The 25134-nt window shown below is 36.4% G+C and overlaps 1 protein-coding gene and 1 non-coding gene across 2 annotated transcripts; one reads left to right on the top strand and one right to left on the bottom strand.

The window, feature by feature from the left end:
- Nucleotides 1-4505: 4505 nt before the first annotated feature.
- LOC110869217 lies at nucleotides 4506-6741 on the bottom strand. The gene has a single exon (XM_022118503.2). The coding sequence runs from the start codon at nucleotides 6724-6726 to the stop codon at nucleotides 4537-4539; it is 2190 nt and encodes a 729-aa protein (XP_021974195.1). The 5' UTR covers nucleotides 6727-6741; the 3' UTR covers nucleotides 4506-4536.
- An 11305-nt stretch (nucleotides 6742-18046) lies between these two features.
- Nucleotides 18047-18153, top strand: LOC118480724. Its single transcript, XR_004863702.1, has one exon. It is a non-coding gene; the product is annotated as a small nucleolar RNA R71 (small nucleolar RNA).
- Nucleotides 18154-25134: the final 6981 nt, after the last annotated feature.

Here is a 25134-nt window from a genome sequence, read left to right on the forward strand (position 1 = left end):
CCCATTCCATTACTTATCCAAGTCGTATAGAGTTTGTTTGTCAATCAAGTTAGGGTTTTTTCCATCCCTAGCGGAGGTTGAGCCATTTTCGCCATCACTTGCGTGATGGTGATTACCATATTGCCAAATCACGCCCAAACAAGGAGAAGAGTCTAATAACAGTTATCGAGTCATGTTCGTGATTGGTTCCCACTTCGAATCTAGTAAATCAATAATTATCTTAGATATTCGTCATCCATTTAACTAAAATCTAGTTTGAAGATAAAAAGGTGATTTATTTAACTTTTAACTATATATTAATAGTTCTCATATATGATATTGTGTAATACTATTATGCACATTAATAAGTTTCTTATAATATGCACCTCCAAGTAACATCTCATAAATATGACATTCAAGTTGTATAAAGAAGCTATTATCCCTAGAGAAGGTCCATGTTATTGGAAATGAGTAAAAATGATGTTTCACCTAATTAAGCCATGCTTTCTTGAGTTAAAAAAGGTATATATTTTGAAATAATTGAGACAAGATTTTACTCCTTCAATGCAAAAGGGTCACCCCTTTACTCAAGCATTTCATGTGATTGTATCATTCATACCTTTTCTCATCTCTTTACTCAATAAATGTTTTTGTATAAAATTCTTGTTTTGGGCGTACGACTCTACACTGGTCGTAAGAGAATGTACCTTTATGATCGCCGACTCCATTCCTAAGTCGGATTTACATATGTCACAAAGTATATATATGCATAGTCTAGTGAAATTTCCGTAAAATATACAATAAATGCATGAATATGGGCAAATGTCCGTCCTATGCGCATTATTATACATCCCATCCCCTCCCATGTACAACTTATAAGGACCACCAATGTCCATACTAAGGGTAAAAGCTAATCAAATTATTACAATGGAGGAAAATAATGAATTATAAATGAACTTTTAGTACATCACATTGCTAGTTTATGAAGTTGTCCCTGAATTATGTTAAGAGATAATGATATTAGAGTTAATAGCCAAAATGGTCCCTGAGGTTTGCTCACTTTTGCCACTTTAGTCCAAAATCCAAATTTTTTAAATTTAGGTCCCTGAGGTTTGCATTTTGTTGCCATTTTGGTCAAAAAACAAAATCAGATCAGATTTTCAAAAAAGAACATGCTATTTTGTCTTTATGCTTAGGGGTATTTTAGTCATTTTGGCTTTATTATAGAGTAATATTGATTAAAAACAATTAAACCCAAAAATCTGCCTCTGTCTCTAACACCCCTCTGCACTCTCTTTCTCTCTCTCTAACACCCCTCTGCCTCTCTCTCTTCTCTCTCTCAACCTCTCTTCTAGCTCTTGGATCAGCTACGTATCACTCTTACCCATGCAAGCAATCCAAGTATGAGTCCGCTACTAGAAATAAGAGTAAATTACAAGTTTTGTCCTTTATCTTAATACCCAATTTCAGGCTCTGTCCTTTGGCACTAAAATTGACGAGTTTTGTACTTAACGTTTTAAAATCTTGCATGTTACATCCTTTGGCTCTAACCAGGTTAAATTTTCTTGTTAATAAAACAAGGCTTTTTCTCTTTATCTTCTTCACCTTTTAGCATTTAGTTTTCTGGGCTTCACATAAAAACATCAAGACATGTCCCACAAAGTGAAAAATGAGTTGTTGCTTCAGCAAAATCTACAGCCAAAAGGTTCAAGTTTTGGTACCTTGTTCCTTTCTGATGGAATGTGCCAGACATTTTTTTTCTTAATACCAACTGCCCCCCTTGCTTCAGGCTTCCTCAAGAAAGTCTTTTAAAGCAATCATGATAAGATAAACGCGATGATTAGGCGAACATTTATGATCTTTCGCCATTAGAGGCGACAAAAATCACACACGAGGACCCCATGCGAGAACGAAAGAATAGAGGTTGTTGAAAATAAGAATGAACCCATTGATATTAAAGAATGTTAGTTTATAATGAAGTGTTGAAAGTTGAAAAAAGTGAAGATTTGATGGGGATTAGACGTTGCATTTCACCCGTAGGGCCGCTAACGTCTCGAATTCAGCTTTATAAAGATTTTATTGGTGGCTTGAGTCTATCAAGAGGTTGGATCAATGTGATTTTGATGTAGCGTGTGTTACGAAAATGAAGATCAAACATGTTGATTCTGCGAATACCTGTGTAGTTCTTTCCTAACCCCAAAATTCAACCCAAAGGGCACGGAATTTGAAGTGAAATATGTGCTATCTCAAAATTCAAGTCTGATTGTTCAAATTACTAGAGAAACACATAAATAGGGACAGAAATTCGAAATGGGCCTCAAAAATACAATGGGCCAAACACAAGCCCAAAAACAAAATGCCCAAAATACTTCAAAAACATAAAAACGTAAATAACTAATAGAAATAAACGTTTTTTTGGCCCGGACGATGACCCAAACCACCGTAGGCGTTTGCAGTTTGCAGCAAGATGAAGCTCGTTCTCACGTTCGTTTCGCCTGGTCGCATGCCCAAAACGGACCCCCATAGCCCAAGTTAGAGCCATTTTAATGAAGCCCCTTTTGTTACACGATCTTGGGCCTCCAAATACAAGATGGCTTGCTCCTCCACACTTGGGCCCGCATCAGATTTGAATAACAATTTTATGAAAAAAAAAAAAAACATAATATTTAAGGCCATATGGTCAATTCTTGTACCTTAGCAACTTCTTTCTCAAGCAAGCTCATGTATCAGATTTGACGTTAAACGCTACGATAGGTAAAATTAGAAGTCGAATTTGCATATAATAGGATTTGGTATGCTTGAATATGGAATGATAAACTGTCACAAGAAAGTTACTGATGTTATAGGTGAAAAAGCATGGTTTATTTATTTGAACACATGGAGATGTTAGTAAAGTTTGTAATGAAAATAACAGAAACAATAAACATCATATAAAAACAGTTAACTGTCATTTTCGTCCCTGTGGTTTGGTGGAAAATGTCACTTCAGTCAAAAAAAAAAAAATTTGCGCCAGTTCCGTCCTCAACATTTTTGAAACGTGTCACTTTAGTCAAAAAAGATAATGCCTTGCGCTAGTTCCGTCGTCAACGTTTTTAACAGCGCGTTATCTTTTTGGACTGAAGTAACACGTTTCAAAAATGTTGAGGACGGAACTGGCGCAAATTTGTTTTTTGGATTGAAGTGACATTTTCCACCAAATCACAGGGACGAAAATGGTAGATAACTCTATAAAAAAATATATCTATGCATTAATACCAATATACTATGTTTTAGACTTTTAGATATAAGAATTTGATTCAAGAAGTAGGAAACTAAAGATCTTTTGAGGAAACTGAAAATCCTCTATAGATGTATGCCCTGGTATAAAATAACTATAGCGGGTGAACCCATTTTGATACATATTTTTTTTATAAAACTACTAATTGCAACCGAACTCGTTTTGACCTGAACCAAATTGATAAATTTTTAACAAGGCCCGTTTTGACCAAAACTTATTTTGTTCATAACCCATCTTGACCCAAGCCCAGTCTGACCTGAACCCATTTTGACCTGTTACACAACCCAACCGACCCAACAAAGAAATTACGAGCGCAACAGTAAAAAACAAGTTCTATTAGTTGTAACCTTAGAAAGATCTAAACCTTGATTCAATATCTATACTATATAATAAAAGAAACCAATTTTGGGACACTTGTCATCATATTAGGCCATATCTTATGGATAATTATTATTTAGTTTAATTAATCTCTTTTAGTTAATTATAGATAACATTCATATTAAATATTATTTAGTTTAATAGATAATTATTATTTAGTTTAATTTTAATTTAATATCTAGAAAAAAATTCATAATTTTTTGTTAACGAAACATATTTTTTTAATAAAGAGTAAATTGTCATTTTAGTCCCTGAGGTTTGGTCCAAATTGTCATTTTAGTCCAAATAGTTTTTTTTCTTCTCTGGATCCCTGACTTTTCCATTTTCTTGGCATTTTGATCACATTGACTAACTCAGTCTAAAAATCTGGTTATAACCAGGGATACTTTTGGCATAACTATTGTGTGGTGATAACCAGGGGTAGTTTACAACATAATTTATAAACCTCATAATAATTTAATGCCAAAAATACCCCTAATTATAACCTGGTTTTTAGATTAAGTTAGACAATGTGATCAAAATGGCAAGTAAAAGGAAAAGTCAGGGACACAGAGGAGAAAAAAACTATTTGGACTAAAATGGCAATTTAAACAAAAACTCAGGGACTAAAATGACAATTTACTCTTTATTAAATTATCTAACCATTAATTTTAAATTTCGTTTTACGAAAAGGGAACACACTCAAATATATTAACTCATTTATATCAATTTGGTATATAAACGTCTCCATCTTTGATTTGCATTTACAAAAAATATTTATTATATAGTTTAGATTGTTCAACCCGTGTAACACACGGGGAACTAACCTAGTATAGTTATAAAAGGGTAACAAAAGAATACATTTAAATATTTAATGCTACTAACTGTAAATATTGATGAAGTTAAAAAAAGCGAAAATAACGTTACAATAAGTGTTCATCCACAAACGCTTCGTTTACCATGTCATCATCATCGCTAGCAAATAACGCTACCTCTTTCTCCTCATCGTTACCATATTCTTGTTTCTTAAGCTTCGAGTGAGCTGCAACGAATATCATTTTTTGAACCCTTTCAAGATGAACCCTTGACTGAACCTTTTCTTGACCCCACACCCATCTCATGAAAGACGAACTACACTTGAACCCACAAGACGTCGCATGAAGAAACAAAAGCCTCACCGCAATCTTACCAAGCACGGTGAACTCTTTCAACACGGTCTCCCAAATGATTCGACTACTCTGAGGGTTCGCTATTTTCATCTTTCCGGTAAAAGGGTCACGTTGTTTGACTTGAACCGCCTGCGCGTATAAAGGGTCAAGTCCCTCGGACCTCCATTTCATAAGCTCCGTTAACGCAACGTGAGCTTCTTCGCGTGAAACTAACCGCGTAATCAAATTATCCACATCTTTCTCTTGCTCACACGTTAAACATTTAAACGGCGGGAGATATTTCCCGCTCGCATCCCTCGTTAAATAAACCGGATCAAGTACAAACGCGGTAGACCACGCAGGGTGATAGTTTTTCTTAAAACGCCTCTCGACGATTTTCTCAACCGCCCCGTTATGAATGCTGAATTTTACGCACCATTCGTTTAATTTGGCTCTCAGATCTTCCCAAAGCGGAAGACATTGACCGACTAACGGTCTTTCGGCCTCAATTTCGTCGAACATGCCTCTAATCACTTTGATTAACGCGTTAATCGCTTCAACGTCATTCCAAAACCGCATATTTTGAACCAAATCCGCAACTTCGGAGCCTCTAGAATCTTCCATAACCACAAGTTTATACGAATCTTCGGTTACAACTAAATGTAAAACCCGAGCACTCGTTAAAACACTGTCCAACAGTGTAGCGATAGACGAAAAGTTTTGTAAATTTTCGCAATAAACTCCGAAAGAAACGGAGAATTCGGGTTCTTGTGACCGAAACTTGTTTAAAATACTCCTAGCTTGAGAATTATTGTTAAACAAACTACTAATCTTTAAGCAATTATCGATAACTGTCGCGAAAAGCGGAAGATCTTTGCGAAAATCCTTGATTAAACTACCAATTCCTTGAAGCTGACAAGATAAATTAACCATCCAATGGTTTCGAGTTTCCAAATTTCGCAACGCCTTTGTTTTATACTTATCCGACACTATACCGACACATTTTTGAGCTGCATTACATGTATTCGTGACGGTTTCCCACATGATTTCTTCCGCGTAAGCAGCAGGAACCGACGTTAAACCACCGCCAGGAAAACACGCCTTTTGAAACAATGTAGTTCCGTTAGGAAGATTAACCATAAACTTAACCAAACCGAAAGGTCCGGGGGCGGGACTCTCTTCTCCATGCTCGAAACTCTTGCGTTTCCAGCCGTTGGATACGAGCTGATAAAACTCTGCGTCCCGAATGTTAACTTCGGATTCGAGTTTTGCTTCTTGGTATTTTGAATCGAGGCGTGAAGATATAAGCTCTTGTCGGGAAAGTTCGGGCAGGCCGAGTTGAGTCATGAAGGATTTGAACTTGGTGTGATCCAAACTTGGAAATGAGACTGACCCGTAAGACTCATAGAACCAATCGGTTAATAAGTTAAGCGCTGAATCGATTTGGGCTCGGGTTAGTTGAGGACTATGTGGTAAAGGTTTTGAAGTTTTGAGTTTTTTAACACTGTCTTCTAGCATTGCTAATGGGCCCAAATCCTCTTTTCCACCAGATAACAACAGATGACAGTTATTTGAACCCGGGTTTGAACTGCCGATAGAAGCGAACCGCTTACGGTTAGTTTGAGATGAAGGGGAAGGGGAAGATAATGGTGGTAAAACTGAGTTGAGTTTGGGGCAGGTTCTTCTTTTGAGATGTTCGGAAGCGGTTCTTGATGGGTTTGAAGCTGAGAACATAGCTTCACAAAGATTGCATTTGAGTTTAACCGCTTTCGGGTTGTTGGTTTCGGGGTTTCGAATGAGGATGGGCTCGAGATGTGCCCAGTACCATGCTCCTTTCCCTTTAACCGCCTTTGCTCGAACCGTTGTTAGCCCTTCGTATCGCTTGTTTACTGCCCTTGCAGCCATGTCTTCTGTGGTAACCACTATCATCTGGTTGTCATTCTGGGCCTCTTTAGATTCAGCCATTAGGACCACAAATAAAAAAAATTAAAAAAAAACTTTTTTTAACTTATTCTAAACCCTCAAAGTTTTAACTTGATACATACTACTATACTAGTAGTTGTAGGATGTTTAATTCAGGTGTTATGAGGTCCATTTTCATGGAGAAAAACAAGGAAAGTTTTGAGCGTATGTACACCAACTGTTTGATGAAATGCTTAGCTGAAAAATGAGAATGTAGACCAACTGTTTGATGAAATGCTTAGCTGAAAAAAAAAATGAGAAAATGTATAGCAGCTGTTTGATGAAAATAAGTTACTGTATAAAATAGATACTATATGGCAGGTATATGTAACAGAAGTGGTAGTTGCTTAGTCACGTGCCGGTGAAGCGCGTGAGATGGAATCCAACACAACCAATGAACTTTAAGGTTATCTTTTGAGGAGTGGGGTCCGAGGTTTTGAAGTAGTGGGGTCAAAGGATAAATTAGCCATACAATAGAAGTGATAGGTAAAGTTCTTGTACAAATAATCTTAACATACTAAACATACAAATTGAAGGAAAACTCAAAAAGACAAGGTGGCATTTTTGTAATTATCAATAACTATCAAAGTTACTCTACAAATATACCTAAAAAAACCTAACCACTCCCCCCACCCCCAAAAAAAACCTAAACCCCCCACCCCCACCCCCCAAAAACCTAAAAAAAACCTACCCCCCCACCCCCCAAAAACTTAAAAAAACCTACCCCCCCCCCCACACCCCCCAAAAACCTAAAAAAAACCTAAACACCCCCCCCCACCCCCAAAAACCTAAAAAAACCTAACCCCCCCACCCCACCCCCAAAAACCTAAAAAAAACCTAACCCCCCCCCCCCACCCAAGCTAAAATGCTAAAAACTAAACCCCCAAAAAACCTAAAAAAATCTAAAAAAATAAAAAAAACACACAAATTATTTTATTTTATTTTTTAACATTTTTTATTAAAAAATCGCTACTTTTAGTAGCAGCAAAAAAAAAATATATTTTTTTTTGTTTTTTTTTTGCTAACGAAATGTAGCGATTTTTTTAATAAAAAATGTTAAAAAAAAATTTGTGTTTTTTAGGTATTTTTTGTTGTAACTTTGATAGTTGGTGGTAATTACAAAAATGCCACCTTGTCTTTTTGGGTTTTCCTTCAATTTGTATGTTTAGTATGTTAAGATTATTTGTATTTGATCTTTTGCCTAGAAGTGATAATCTGTATAGTATGGTCTACATTGGTGATTCAACGTGTCAGATGACGTATGTATACCTATTTATTATTTTTCTTTTTGTTTTTAAACTACTTGGACCCGAATATTTCTTAGTTTCATAATATGTACGCATATAGTTTACTTACTTGTACATACTACTTATAACACGATCTCAACAAAAAATACATCGAGTCAACTAATTAAACCAAAACATTACCATAGTTTTACTAAAAAATACTAAAACGATCGCAAGCCAGTAATTTTGAGCTGGGGCAAAATAGTCATTTGTCAGAAACAATAAGTGAGTGTTAGACACCTGCTTGACACAAAAGTTAAATTGAGTAAACCAAATATAATAAAAATTACTATATTTTTGAAACAAAAAAACCGATGGCAAGATTACAAATTTTAACTGGGACAAAATCGTAATTTTTTAAATGAGGGCAAACTCATAATTTTAAACTAAGGGCAAATTCATAATTTTAAGCTGGAGGCAAAAACAAAATTTTGTTTTGAATTGGGGCAAAATCATAGTTTTTAACTACGGGCAAAATCGTTTTTTTAACTACGGACAAAATCGTAATTTTTAACTACTCAGGATGAACTCATAATTTTTGAAAAGGGGCAAAATCATATTTTTTGAACTCAGAGCAAAATCGTAATTTTGAGCTAGAGAACAAAAACTAAAACGATGGTAAGACTACAACTTTTAACTGGAGCAAAATCGTAATTTTTTAAATGAGGGCAAACTCATAATTTTAAACTGAGGGCAAATTCGTAATTTTAAGCTGGGTGGCAAAACCATAATTATATTTTGAGGTTGGGCAATATCATAGTTTTGAACTATAAGCGAAATCGTAATTTTTGGCTAAGGGCAAAAGCATATTTTTATTTTGAACTGAGGGCAAAATCGTAATTTTGAACGCAAGGCGACATCGTAATTTTTTAAAAGGGGCAAATCATATTTTTGAACCGAGGATGAATCGTAATTTTGAGCTAGGGGGGAAAACATAATTTTATTTTGAACTGAGGGCAAGAACAGAGCAAACTCATAATTTTAAACTGAGGGCAAATTCGTAATTTTAAGCTGGGTGGGAAAACCTTTATTATATTTTGAGGTTGGGCAATATCATAGTTTTGAATTAAGAGCAAAACCGTAATTTTTAGCTAAGGGCAAAAGCATATTTTTATTTTGAACTGAGGGCAAAATCGTAATTTTGAATGCAAGGAGACATCGTAATTTTTGAAAAGGGGCAAAATCATATTTTTGAACCGAGGAAAAATAGTAATTTTGAGCTAGGGGGAAAACATAATTTTATTTTGAACTGAGGGCAAGACAAGGGCAAACTCATAATTTTAAACTGAGGGCAAATTCGTAATTTTAAGCTGGGTGGGAAAACCATAATTATATTTTGAGGTTGGGCAATATCATAGTTTTGAACTAAGAGCAAAATCGTAATTTTTGGCTAAGGGCAAAAGCATATTTTTATTTTGAACTGAGGGAAAAATCGTAATTTTGAACACAAGGCGACATCGTAATTTTTGAAAAGGGGCAAAATCATATTTTTGAACCGAGGATAAATCGTAATTTTGAGCTAGGGGGAAAAACATAATTTTATTTTGAACTGAGTGCAAGACCGTAATTTTAAACTAAGGATAGAAATTATACTAAGCTTAAAATAGCAAAAATAAATAAATAAATAAAATAAAATAAATAAAGACTGCCGCCCTTTTCCACAAATGAGTTGGCAGAACTATTGCCGCAACTCTTATTTGTATATGTAGGTAAATGTTTAACACTAGTTATATTGATTGCCCATACAACAGATATGGGACAAGTTTCACACTTTATAATAATTTTACTCCATAATATGATCATACTAGTTAAATTGGGTACCAATAATTTAACTTTTTTTGCATGGATAGTGGCTATGGACATAAACCCGACAAAGATGGCTTCCACAAGCGTGAGGTGAACCATAACTTGTTAACATGTGTAAACTGCAATGTGGAACAAGAAACTGCGTACCACTTGCTCACTGCCTGCGGCTGCTACTCTGCTAGTTTGCAAAGGAAGTATGGGCACGGGCCAACGAATGGAGTAAGCTGCCCAAGAAAAGTTTCTATTCGGTGAAAGAGGTCAACGCAAACTCTTACCTTTGGGTTAAGAGCGAGAGACAAATGTAACATTCTAGAGTGAAAATCTTGGTGTCATTTTGATTTTGTACATTTCAAATATCCGTAAAAGTCGTTTTATTTGATAGTTGTAAGCTTTGTTCTGCCATCTTGCTAGATCTTAATTATAATATTCCACTATGCTAAAAACATACTAGTATGATTTTCATTTTTGAAAAATAGGAGTTTAGAATTCTCAGCTTTGTCTGGAAAAGTATTATAAAGCAGATATTTTGTTCTTTGAAGAGATTTTTATAAGGGTTATATGTGAAACTTAAGCAACCCTCATTTAAAGTGTTTTTAGTTGGAGAATATTTAAAAAAAAAAAAAAACTTTTTTGCACATAATCAACTGTGTATGAAATCATAAAAGTAGTAGAAAAGTAATTTAAATTATACAAAAAGGTTTAGATTCTAACAATAAGTCCATAATAGTATAGCACCTACTAACGTTTCAAATAAGCAAAGTAATAGGCATAAGGTAATTTTTTTTCCTTTCATTTTCATGACTTGTTCGGTGATGACTAGCGACATTACAATTTCAACCAGTATATTTATTTTAAAAAAACTTAGAAAAATTTTTGTTTGTAAATGAAAGGTGATTTACGCACAAATTAAACATCTTCAAATCATATAAGATGTTCGCAAAACACTCTTTTGGGGCAATTTCAACAAAACTCGGCTAAAATTGATTTAAAAACACACACCCCTCCAAAAATGTATATTTTTAGAGCCGTTTAATGGAACTGCGTCCAAAATAAGTATAAAACTATTAAAGGAATCTAAAAATCGTTAGACTAAAACATAATATTATCATATGTATTCATAATTTCATATGTTCAATAAACTTGTGTAATGATGTATCTAAATACATTGTATATGGGGTATGATTGGCATCTAGATGAACATATATGAAGTGAGAAACATGTGCCAAATACACAATACCGTCCTTTTAGTAATATAATATTTTAACGTGTTTTTAAAATAAATATGTACATATAATGATAGGAATCGATGGTATTAGGTACATACCAATAAAAGCCTCCTTTGGTGGAAAATTAAAATAAATAAAAACTAATCGATAGTGATGGGTTTAGCATACTTTTGAAATTTGGTGAAATGGTTTTCAATAGGTGTGACCCATTTATGTTTTATCAATAACCAACTTTGGCTTTGGGTAAGTAGAGGATACAATAGTTTTTTTCTTATTTAAATTGTATTGTATTTATTATAACTAGGATTAAGACCTGTCTGCGTTGCGACGCGAGTACATTGTAAATATTGAATGGATTAGTCCAAACGTTATATGATGCATTAACCATATGAAAACACACATTCGACGTATCCAGTTGAACTCAATGTAACCTGTATAAGTATTGTGATTGGATCAAACGTAAAGTAAATCAAATTCATATCGAACAATCATAACATATTATATGTGACCCAACTCATACGTAGAAAACGTAACGGGTATGAAGGAAAACTTGCACATGTAATCGAAAGGAATTAAATAGAGCTTTCGAAAACAGAGGAGAAAAAGAAACCATAATTTGACTCCACTCGGTTCGAAACAAACTTTACGAAACATACATAAAATAAACACGAAAATATATTATATTTGACCAGAATCATTTCCCAAAAAGAGTTTACGTCGAAACGTAGAACAACTTGAATTTATAACGAAACATAAATAAAAATATGCACGTAAAAATGGTGTCTTTAAACTAAAACGTATTATATTTGACCTAACTCGTCTATAAAAAAAATTACGTCGAAATGTAGAACAAATCATATTTATACCTACCCGTACATTCCATATGCACGTAAAAAATAGTTATTAAGTAAAGGAAGTATAGGGGTAAACCGAAACAAAATATTAGTAAAAAATTTAATAGGTTAAAAATGTTCATAAAACCGTGCCAAGTAGCACCAATGCCACAACGACATCGACTCTCAACATCGACTCTGAACGAAAAGCAGACTTAAAATCGTTGAACCACGCACACCCGTTACAGTGTGTTAATTCGAAAAAATTAACCAGAAACGTAAAACGTAGAAAATAATAACTTAGTCGATCTAGGACCCGCCTGTTGCGGCGAACTTGTCAAAAGGGAAAAAATGGACACGTTGCGACGAGTCTGTCAAATATGAAAAAATAGAGAAAAAACATTGAACCTCACATGCACGCTACGACATTTTAACTCGCAAAATTTTGAATGAAAAGTAAAACGAAAAATTTGCTAAAGATAAAAAGTATAGGAGATCAAAGTTGTAAATAATAAAGTGTTGTATTAAATTAAAAAGATGGAAAACTTTGGGTTAAAAGTGAAAAAATTACAAGGTTAAAATACAAAATATGAAAATATTTGGATTAAAAGTGAAAAATCAAAAATTTATTTGAAACACTCCCTAAGCATGGGGTACTACACACAATGCAACAAGAAGTTACTAATTTATAATATATAACTAGGATTGCGACCCGCCGCAATGCGGCGGGGATTCTTTAGTTATAACTAAGTCAATCTAGGACCCGCACGTTATGTTAAACCTGTCAAACGGGGAAAAGACAGACGATGTAAAAATGTTCAGCCACATACGCACGTTGCATCGTGTTAACTCGCAAAATTTAGAACGAAACATAAAAACGTTAAACCAAAGACGCACGTTGCGATGTGTTAAGTCACAAAATTTAGAACCAAACATAAAGCGAAAAATTTGCGAAAAATGAAAACTATAAAGGATCAAAGTTCAAAGTACAAAAAGTTATGAGAATAGATTACAAAAGATAAAAAGTTTTGGGTTGAAAGTTGATGCGTGCTAGTGTGTATATAATTTAGATGAGTATTTAAGCCCTTTTTACACTTTTAGCCAAGTTTTAAATTTATAAAACACGATATTCACTAACACTAAACACACATATGGGCAAGTGCACCCATCGTGGACGTAGTATAGTGTTGGTAAGATACCGAGGTCGTCCAAGGACACAAGAGCTTTTAATACCGGTTTATCCTCAACGTCTAACCAAATCAAAAAGTTAGAAAAATGATTTAAACTAAGAAAAATAAAAACTAACTAAATGCTGAAAAATAAAATAAAATAAAAACAGATAGACAAGATGAATCACTTGGATCCGACACGTGTATTAGTATAACCTTTGATTATTTTCGCACTTTTGCACTTGTTTAAGAGATTATCTTAGTTATTGTACTAGGCCCCTCTTTTGAAGGCGACGTTACCCTCAACCCAGTAGTTTGAGTCAGCAAGGATACAATCCTAAAGGGTCGGATTATTGAAAGATAATGAATTAAGTTATTAATGCAAATTGTGGTAGGCCCCGCTTTTGGCGGTGACGTTACCCTCGGCTAAGTAGTCTGAGTCAGCAGGGATACAGTCCTAAATAGCCGGGTTATAGTATTAATAGTAGTTAACTTATGAGGGGGTCAAAGAGTTTGGATCCCCGCCATCCAATACCTATGGGCATTGAAGGAGATCCTACTAAATTTGACCCAGGTCCCAAGCAGGACCTCTAAACGCTGAACAAGGGCAAGACCCTTACCAAACCGTTCCCTTAACCCCCGACCAGGTAGCCAACATACCTCCATATAGACCGTGGAGATATGAATGGTGAAAATCTTTTATTTTATATAGACAGTAAAATAATGCCAAGACACCACGGACAAACGATAAGGAAAGATCACCTTCAACATAAGTAACTAGTTATTAAAGTCATTAATACAAAACCAAATAAAAAGTGCAAAAGATTAAAAATAAAAAGTATTATACTAAACACTCGTCTTCACCAAGTGATGTAAGAGACTTAGGCAAACATGGCCTTGATTGTCAAGAACTCTTACGATCAATCTTGGATCCCGAGACGACTCACACACTCTACGATGGACAATGGATGATGGTGGTGGATGATGGTGTTATGGTGGTGGTGGGTGGTGGATGAAGTGTGAGAGAGGTGGTGTGCCAAGGGATGAGAGAGAATGAAATCAAGCTCCTCTATTTATAGGCTGAACAGAAGGCTGGACACGGCCCCGTGTCCGCTGGACACGGCCCCGTGCCCGTCTGACACTCTCTCTCTTCATTAATTGTAATTGCGAATTACAATTAATGCGCCTGCTGTACTTTCACCACGCCCCCGTGCTCACTGGACACGGCCCCGTGGTGAGCAATGGAAGCTTCTACTGGTTTGTCTTTTCTGCTGCTTCCTGGGCACGCCCCCGTGTTCGCTGGACACGGGGCGTGTTCAGATTCTGTTTCCTTCTCTTTGTCTTGGGAGGTGCCGTTGAGGATCCGGGCAGTCCACTTTTGTTCCTTTTCTTGTATTTATGGTAGAATTAGTGGTCTTTTTGCTTCTTTTGTGATTTTGAGCTCATTTCATCCTGAAAATACAAAAGGAAGACAAAAACACTCTTTTTCCAACATTAGTACTTAAAAAGGGTTAGTTTTATGCCTTGATTGATGTGTTTTATATGTTGCATTTTACACACATCAAATATCCCCACACTTGAACTTTTGCTTGTCCTCAAGCAAAACTCTTTAAATGTGGCTTACACTCCCAATTGGAATAGGTAGAAGAGAAGTTTTTTTAGCTTGTCCTAGAGTGTCGGGAATCCAAGGTTTTTATAGGTTTTATTTTTATTTATTTACAATCCTATTCGTTATGATTTATTTTGAACTTTTCATAAGATAAACTACTTATTTGGGCATAACATACCTTATTAAAATTCCATTTATATACAAGTTCACATACCTCACGGGAGATCACTCAACACTCGGCCGAAGGTGTATATTTAAGTGAATCACTCGAGAGCGGCACGGAACTTACGTCTTCCATAGGCTTTCCAAGCAATCAATCCTCCTCCTTTTTAACTTTTTGCCTTTGTAAATATCAAGAGGACTTTTGGGGTGAAGGCTTGGGTTTAAAGGTGGGTGGTTGGTTAGTGGTTAGTAAAAAAGGGCGAAAATCGTAACAAGTGTCGGTTTTCGTAAAATACCTTGTTTTTAGTGACTTATTATTTCCTTGAAGTATTTCTCAAACAAGCTTTTTGTAGCTTTTGTTTGTTTTTTTGACTTCATCATATATATATATATATATATATATATATATATATATATATATATATTTTCGTCACATGAAAGGGTATGTTTATGAAAAACCGAACTTGTTACTAAAATAAAGGTGAAAAAAATGAAAAAGGGTTTTTGGTGGGTAAAAAAAAATGTTTTGGGGGTAATGAAATGAAAGGTTTAGGCTCAAAGGGGTTTTCTAGGGGGATTTTGGGTAGGTAAAAAAAAATGAAAAATAATGGTTTTGAAAGAAAAATAGTTAGTCCTAATGCCTCCATCATTTACTTACTTGGGTTTAAGTTGGTAAGGACCGGGAATGTATTGTCGTGGCAAGTTCTAGATCTGTAAAGACCGAGCGGCTATTCACACAAGAAACGAAAAATGAGCATTTAATCTAAATATGTGTATTTTTATGCTCAATAAAGGCTCAAAACTCACTTTTGTGGGAATGGGTTTTTAATGTGACCAAGCATATATAATCGAATTTTTAACTAGACTTGTTATACCGTTTCATAATTTTCTTATGTTGGTTTTTTTATCACGACGCTATCGGTTGTAAATTTGTAAAAATATAACCTTTTTAGAACTTGTTATTCCCAACTTAAACTAAGACAAGTAATGAAAAAGTTTTTGAAAAAATTTGGGGTGTTTAGCGGTTCCAATAGAGTTTTGTGTAAGGCTTGTGTTTAGGATTTTGCAAAATTTCAAGGTTTTAGCATCCCCCCACACTTAAATTACACATTGTCCTCAATGTGCCAAAAATAAAGTTTTTGGTTGATTAGAATGTGTAAAAGTGTGTTTAGAAACAAAGATTTGTGTTACTGGCACTCTGGACACGGCCCCGTGTTGACCGGGCACGGCCCCGTGGTCAAGTGCCAGTAACAAAAATTAAAGAATTGAAACAGAAGCCTGGACACGGGGGCGTGTCCGCTGAACACGGCCCGTGTCCAGTTACCTGAACTGGGTGATTTTCTGCAGGGGACTCAGCACGGGGCCGTGTTGGTTGGGCACGGCCCGTGTTGAGCCTTCTGTTATGGAGATTTTTGTCGGTTTGTTCTGTTCTTCGTGCATGGTTCCATTTTTCTCGTTCCCTTTTTCATCCATTACCACCATGAGTGCGTTTTATTCTGCAAAAACTAAAAGATTAAACTAAACTAAGGATAGATCCGCGGAATGCCTCCGTGGTGCGCCACGTTTATAAGGGTCCTTGGCTAGACCCGATTCCCGGTCACATGTTTTCTGATTGGAGTGCCTTGCCTCCCAAGTTACACCGTCGGAGAGCGGCATCCAAGCTTGAATCAATAACCTTCATGTAGTTGACCGGGTCGTCGTCCTCTATTCTCTTCCCAACTCCGAACTTCACCTCGTCGTCCCCATATCTCAAAGTTAGCGTCCCGTCATTCATATCTACCACCGCTTGTGCGGTGGCAAGGAAGGGCCTCCCCAGAATAAGGGGGACCTCGGTGTCTTCCTCCATGTCGAGTATGACAAAGTCAACAGGATAAACGAATCTGCTTACCCTTACCAAGACATTCTCGATGACACCTTGCGGGAACTTGACTGATCGATCCGCGAGTTGTATGCTTATTTTTGTAGGGCTCGTGGTTCCCAAGCCAAGCCTTTTGAACATCGAAGAGGGCATGAGGTTAATGCTAGCCCCTAAGTCGGCCAAGGCATTGCGAACGGGTGATTCCCCTATTGAGCATGGAATCGTGAAACTTCCTGGATCGATCTTCTTTTGGGGTAGTTTATTGAGTACGAGGGCAGAGCATTCTTCGCCTAAATTAACTAATTGCAAATTTTCAATTTTCTTTTTATGTGTAAGGAAGTCCCTCATAAATTTAGAGTATTTGGGCATTTGGGTTAGGACTTCGATAAAAGGAATATTGACATGCAATTGTTTTAGCAAACTTTCGAATTTCGCGAATTGCTCGTTGGTCTTTTGACGAATTAACCTACCGGGGTACGGAACTCGAGGAGCCTTGGTAGGCTCTGGTGATGGGGGAGAGTTCTTTTCCTGCGGATGTGCTGGCGTTGTTTCTTCCGTCGCTGGAGGTACTTCTGCAGGCCCTACGGTGCGGTTTCGTAGAGTGATGAGGTGAACTTGCGCCTTTGGGTTTGTTTCGGTATTGCTAGGTAATGCGCCTTGCGGTCTCTCGGAAAAATTTTGAGCTAGTTGATTTATTTGTTTTTCTATGTTTTGAATGCTAGCTTGTTGATTCCTAAAATTAGATTCTAATTGTAGAAATCTTTCCGAGTTTTTCTTATCAGTGTCAGAGACGAGGCGAGATATAGTATCTTCGAGCCTTTCTCGTCCACCTTGTTGTTGAGTGAAATTTTGTGACTCATTTCTTGATTGCTGAAAGTTTGTTCGTTGGGTTTGTTGGTTACTACTATTGCCGGTTTCCCTCCAACCAAGGTTTGGGTGGTTTCGCCACCCTTGGTTGTAGGTTCCCGTTGGAGGACCCGACGGCCTAGGTCTATTATCAATGTAGTTTACCATTTCTTGTTGATCGTCCGTTTCTTTCATGCAACTCCAATTTTCATGTGACCCACCACACCCTTCACAAGCCATAACCGAGACTGTTTTTGTCATTTCTAATTTTTTTTTATTTTTGAAGAAAGGGCCTCGATTTGGGCTTGTAAAGAGGTGCTTTCGTCGACCTTATAGGCGCCCGGGGCGATAGACTTATTTCCCCGAGGAGTGTGCCACTGAAAATTGGTTTGAGCGATTTCCTCAATCTGATTATATAATTCTTGTGGGCGTCGATTACCTAAAAGTCCCCCGGAGCTAGAATCAAGTGTCTGCCTAGTATGTGGCAACAATCCATTGTAGAAAGTGGATACTTGTTGCCATATTGCGAGGCCGTGATGGGGACACTTGCGTAATAGCTCCTTGAACCTTTCCCAAGTTTCATATAAGGATTCCCCGTCCTCTTGTGAGTATGTATTAATTTCAGTCATTAATTTAGCAGTTTTAGAAGGAGGGAAATACTTATATAGAAATTTTTGGGCTAGTTCATCCCAGGTGTTTAACGATCCAACTGGGAGGGTGTTGAGCCAAGCTTTCGCTCGGTCTTTGAGTGAGAATGGAAACATACGGAGGCGGATTGCGTCGTTTGATGCCCCATTGATCCGAAAGGTATCACATATTTCTAAGAAATTAGTTATATGTAGATGGGGATCCTCGTCCGCAAGCCCGTGAAAGGTTGCGGAGTTTTGGAGCATTTGTATCAAGTGCGGTCGAAGTTCGAAGTTATTGGCTTCGACATTCGGGGCATTGATAGCGGCGCCTAGATTACCTACGGTGGGCCGTAAATAATCCATGAGGGTACGTTGGTCCGCCATTGGGGTTGGATCACCCGAAACCTTCTCTTGGTTTTTGGCTTTCAACCTTTTTCTGAGAAAGCGTTCGGGTTCTTCTAATGGTTCCTTTATGTCTTTATTGGAACTGGAGCTCATACACTACGCGAGGTTGGCGTCGGGTTCCAAGTCCTGCAATAAAAACAGAAAAGAATGTCGGTCAGAAGGTTCACCACGGCCCCGTGTTGAGCGAACACGGCCCCGTGGTCGGAGTTACAGTGATTGTTTTTCAGATCCCAGTTACTGGAAGTTGGACACGGCCCCGAGTTGCACCGACACGGCCCCGTGGTCAGTCTTCTGTAACTTGAAAAACAAAAACTGCCAGTAACGTTGCTGAGCACGGCCCGTGTCCGACCAGGCACGGCCCCGTGCTGAGCTCTGCAGAAGCTGAAAAACCTAAAAAAAAAATCCTAAAAATTAAAGAAAAATAAAAAGATGATTAGGCCGTTAATTCCTAACTTTCTTAAAATCCTTGTGTCCCCGGCAACGGCGCCAAAAACTTGATGCGTGCTAGTGTGTATATAATTTAGATGAGTATTTAAGCCCTTTTTACACTTTTAGCCAAGTTTTAAATTTATAAAACACGATATTCACTAACACTAAACACACATATGGGCAAGTGCACCCATCGTGGACGTAGTATAGTGTTGGTAAGATACCGAGGTCGTCTAAGGACACAAGAGCTTTTAATACCGGTTTATCCTCAACGTCTAACCAAATCAAAAAGTTAGAAAAATGATTTAAACTAAGAAAAATAAAAACTAACTAAATGCTGAAAAATAAAATAAAATAAAAACAGATAGACAAGATGAATCACTTGGATCCGACACGTGTATTAGTATAACCTTTGATTATTTTCGCACTTTTGCACTTGTTTAAGAGATTATCTTAGTTATTGTAGTAGGCCCCTCTTTTGAAGGCGACGTTACCCTTAACCCAGTAGTTTGAGTCAGCAAGGATACAATCCTAAAGGGTCGGATTATTGAAGGATAATGAATTAAGTTATTAATGCAAATTGTGGTAGGCCCCGCTTTTGGCGGTGACGTTACCCTCGGCTAAGTAGTCTGAGTCAGCAGGGATACAGTCCTAAATAGCCGGGTTATAGTATTAATAGTAGTTAACTTATGAGGGGGTCAAAGAGTTTGGATCCCCGCCATCCAATACCTATGGGCATTGAAGGAGATCCTACTAAATTTGACCCAGGTCCCAAGCAGGACCTCTAAACGCTGAACAAGGGCAAGACCCTTACCAAACCGTTCCCTTAACCCCCGACCAGGTAGCCAACATACCTCCATATAGACCGTGGAGATATGAATGGTGAAAATCTTTTATTTTATATAGACAGTAAAATAATGCCAAGACACCACGGACAAACGATAAGGAAAGATCACCTTCAACATAAGTAACTAGTTATTAAAGTCATTAATACAAAACCAAATAAAAAGTGCAAAAGATTAAAAATAAAAAGTATTATACTAAACACATGTCTTCACCAAGTGATATAAGAGACTTAGGCAAACATGGCCTTGATTGTCAAGAACTCTTACGATCAATCTTGGATCCCGAGACGACTCACACACTCTACGATGGACAATGGATGATGGTGGTGGATGATGGTGTTATGGTGGTGGTGGGTGGTGGATGAAGTGTGAGAGAGGTGGTGTGCCAAGGGATGAGAGAGAATGAAACCAAGCTCCTCTATTTATAGGCTGAACAGAAGGCTGGACACGGCCCCGTGTCCGCTGGACACGGCCCCGTGCCCGTCTGACACTCTCTCTCTTCATTAATTGTAATTGCGAATTACAATTAATGCGCCTGCTGTACTTTCACCACGCCCCCGTGCTCACTGGACACGGCCCCGTGGTGAGCAATGGAAGCTTCTACTGGTTTGTCTTTTCTGCTGCTTCCTGGGCACGCCCCCGTGTTCGCTGGACACGGGGCGTGTTCAGATTCTGTTTCCTTCTCTTTGTCTTGGGAGGTGCCGTTGAGGATCCGGGCAGTCCACTTTTGTTCCTTTTCTTGTATTTATGGTAGAATTAGTGGTCTTTTTGCTTCTTTTGTGATTTTGAGCTCATTTCATCCTGAAAATACAAAAGGAAGACAAAAACACTCTTTTTCCAACATTAGTACTTAAAAAGGGTTAGTTTTATGCCTTGATTGATGTGTTTTATATGTTGCATTTTACACACATCAAAAGTAAAAAAAAACAAATAGTTTTAGGTTAAAAGTAATTTATGAAATACTTTTGGGTGAAAAGTAAAAAAAAAACAATTTTTTTGGAAAACCCCCAAAGTCAACGTTACGACAACCATATGTATAACCATTTTTTCTTTGAAAACCCCCCAAAGCACATCGCGCATTGCGGCGGGGCGTAAAACGGTGTGTCAAATAGTACTAATGTCACACAACCGTCATCGACGACCAACACTGACTCGACCTAGGATATGCGTGTTGCGACGAACTTGTCAACATGAAAAAACAAAGGTAAAAACATTGAACCACACATGCACGTTGCGTCATATTAACTCGAAAATTTTAGAACTATACGTAAAACGAAAATTTGCGAAAGATGAAAAGTATAAGTGACAAAAGTCGCGAAGTTAAATTGCAAATAATTAAAAGTTTTGGGTTAAAGTTAAAAAACAAATTATGTAGGGTTAAAATTAAAAAGGTAAAAACCTTTTGGTTAAAAGTAAAAAATTCAACTTTTTTTTAAAAAAAAACTCATAAAGCACAATTTACAAGTTGTTATGCACAAAAAAGTTGCAAAGTTATATATGGAATAATATGATAACTAACCCTATCAAATACAATAAAACAAATGTTATAGGATCACATCTTTTAATATTAGATGTCGACGAAAATGTACAATTTATCAACCACCACTAGCTTTGTTTTTATTAAACACAATAATGTTATAACCACGATCTTCTGAATTAATAATCTTTCATTCGTTAAGCCAATTCTTTAGTATTTTCTCGAGATTGGATAAGTTATGTAAATATGTAACGTGTAAGAACCCAGCCGTATGGTGACTCAATACCGGAGCCCATCACCTCGTATATTATCATATATTTGTTAGTTTATGGGCCATGAGAAAGTGGAGGAAAGATATAGAATAAGTTTTTTTTTTTTAACAGTAAATTTCATAACCAAACAACACAACCGCACCGGCCAAAGGCCAAGCGACTAAAACAACAACCCCAAACTACATCAGACTAAACGAACACCACTCGGTCCAAGATATCGAGACTTACACTTAGACCATTCTTGAACCATAAAAAACTGAAAGATCTAATATTTACAATGATTTCTTCAATTTTAACCTCTTTTTGCCGAAATATCCTTTCGTTCCTAGCCTTCCAAATGCTCTAACTCGCCACAATGATGATTCCTTGAAGCACATACTTCTTAGAGGGGCATAGATTAACCCGAGTATGAAACTCCATATTGTAGCGAACTGAAAATCCGAAAATAGGCGGCACCTTGCACCAACTTGCCACGAAAGACCAAACGGCATTAGCCACCTCACATCATAAGTAAGTGCTCCACTGTTTCGTTAGCCGTCTCGCAAAGAGAACATGTGCTCGATCAATCTGGATGTTTCTTCTTCTTAGAGCATCCAAAGTAGGTAATTTATTCATTTCCGATCTCCACATGAAAATGCTACATTTACTTAGAACCATTTAGACCATTTCATCACGTAGTTGTTAACAACCTCCAAATCTTCATACATCCGACCCCTAATGGAAGCCACCGAGAAGGAATCCGATTTATCTCCCAACCACTTCCAAGAATCTTCTTTACCATTGCCACGTGATGAGCCAAGAATGTTGAAAAGATTCTCCCATTCCTCCATCTCTTCGGGCGAACGAGGATTCCAAGCCCAATCCCAAGACCACTCGATGGGGTGATCACTCCACCAAACTCTGTCTTTGATTTTGCAACTTTTATTTCTTCGAGCTTCCCGAGCCCAATCCCAAGATATAGAATAAAGTGATTGTGATGTTACGAAACAAGTCAAAACTTAATCGAGTTACATAATTATTAATTAGAGATGGTCCATATATCATATTATGTTTTTTTTTTTTTCAAAGTTTCACTAATTACAAATTTGGTTTAATTATTTATCGTACCACATTAACTATCCGTATAATTAATTTAGAAATTAGAACTATAAAGCTTAAGGCGATGAGGTCTAGTTTGAGCATTAACCCTTTATGTTGCATGTCTTTAGAATTTGTAAATAACTAATATACTAAATAACTGCAATATTGTTTTGGTGTTGAACTTTCGTTTGAGTTTCACAACTCTACTAAGTTGCTGAAGATGACAAAAGTTGTGCATACTGTGAAAAAGAGAAAGCCCTCTTCATGAATGTTGCTTTGGTTGGAGGTTTTAAACAATGTTGATGAGATAGTTTTTTGTGGTTGTATATTTGGTTCCTCGGTGGTAGTAATTTAGCTTTTTAAACATGTTTTGTATGTAGTTATGTCTATAAACATGTTACATTGTCAATGGGTGACTAATCCTTTTTTTGGATAGGACAACGGAAATAGACTTATGTAAGTGATATATTAACTGATGATCTATGTTTATAGTTGTCTATTGTCTATAATAGATAATAAGTTTTGGTACCATCTCATTTTGGTTTGGCATGCCGTTTCCTTTTGTAATCCATTTTTAATTGAACTTAAAAATATATAAATATTCGTCATTTAATAAAATGTGGTATGCATAGTTTTCTAAAAACAATGTTTGCACAAGGGTGTTACTACTAGTTTATATTAATAGAATAATAATGTATTTCATATCTTTTTAATGGTCACCTCTAGGATAAGCAGTTGGTGGGAGAACAAAGTACTATGTGTACTAGTGAGCCAGTATTGTGATTGGATAATGGAGCCTGATATCCAAGCCCAAACAGAACATTTCTAAATTCATGTTTTTTGGTGCCTTTGATGGCATCAATCACCACCAAACAAGGAATAATATGCATGTACAACTACATACAGGACCATGTTTAAAACAAAGTGTTTACAAAATTTTGTTATTATTATTTTATTGTTATTGTTTTACGAAATTTTTAATGTTACTAGACATATGTAATTGTTGTAATTTTTCTGGGTTGCAAAGAAATATGCTACTTTATATGTATATTAGACAAGATAAGGAATATAATTTTCCGCATCTTTTGTCTTAAAGGCTTCAAGGTTGAAACAAAGATTTATAAAAAATATACAAAAGAAAAATCAATTATAAATGGTTGTGGCGTTTGGAATTGGATGTGTGTTTTGACATGTTTGTCAACATTTAAGTGTGTATCGTGTAAGACTATTCACGAACCACATCCTGTGAGCTCGAGATTTATCTCTAAAATACAATAAAAAAACTCCCAAAAAAACTAATAGAAAGAAAGGGTGGGTTTAATAATTCATTCCTTTGAATGGTGAACTTCACCTTAATGTTAATTTTGAAGTTTTCTTTCTTTTTTCTCTGTATGACTCAACTAATCAAATCATTATTGATGATGACTTCACATCTGCTCATCGTCATCAATGTAGCCCTTGGTCTTCAACCTAGCTTCATCGGTGACAAATTGTTGAGGGATGATTTGAGAAAATGAAAGAATCGAGTCTAGTTGTAAAAAAAAAAAAAAAAGAATGTTGCCAAGGATCAATCGAGTCGGAACAAAGTAGGGTGTAAAAATTTTAGAGTAAAATGTTACGACGAGAATTCCAAGATAAAGAATATGTTGACGATTCACAACCATGCTACGTTATTATGTAAGTTTCATGTTACAAAAAAAACAAGAAACATAAAAAATGTGTTATATTTCTGTCTTCGTTACATTTATTTTTGGAGACTTTCCTGTAGTGATGTATTCATAATTTCTGGGTCATAACTTTCAATTTTCATACCAAATGTTAGTTACCAAAAAAGACTAAAGCCTAAAGATGCCTTTTGGCGTGAAAGACCTTGAGACCGTGTCTCGGACTCTGCCACATGAACTATTATCGTATTCAGAGCTCATCCCCTCTTCGCTCCAGCCTTACGACACTATCATGGGATTCACACCTAGTTTAGAGAAAAGACACATTGGCCTCACTATTCTATCTTATGCTCCACGTGTGCGATGAAAATAACTTATGGTTACTACCATGTGATCATTGCATTTTAGGTACTTCTTGTTTTATGTTAAATAGATTATAAATGTGATAGGTTAGTACAAAATGCACTATTATAATCGGTTTTATATTTTTAGGGTCATGAATTAAAGGAGTTAAATATGATTAAATTAAAATGATCACGAGATGAAAAGAACTATTAATTATTATCAAGTTAAAATTAGTCAAGATCATGTAAGTCAAAAGAAATACATGCGGTAACATGAAATATATTTTTTTTTTGAATTGCCGAAAGAAAAATTTTATTTACTGTAGCAAGGTACTACACACATGTAACATGAAATATATTAAACGATGGATGGATTGGAATGTGTTATGAGAATTGCGAATTGCAAAACTGAGAGGGCCTAAATTAATATCACATGGACTTTACCGGCTTTACCGGCGCATTGTCGTGCCC

This window comes from Helianthus annuus, chromosome 7 (assembly GCF_002127325.2).
Source record: "Helianthus annuus cultivar XRQ/B chromosome 7, HanXRQr2.0-SUNRISE, whole genome shotgun sequence".
NCBI classification, from domain to species: Eukaryota; Viridiplantae; Streptophyta; class Magnoliopsida; order Asterales; family Asteraceae; genus Helianthus; species Helianthus annuus.

What these genes read in the sequence shown, in the direction of transcription:
- LOC110869217 (XM_022118503.2), bottom strand. Translation starts at nt 6,726, where the DNA reads ATGGCTGAATCTAAAGAGGCCCAGAATGACAACCAGATGATAGTGGTT.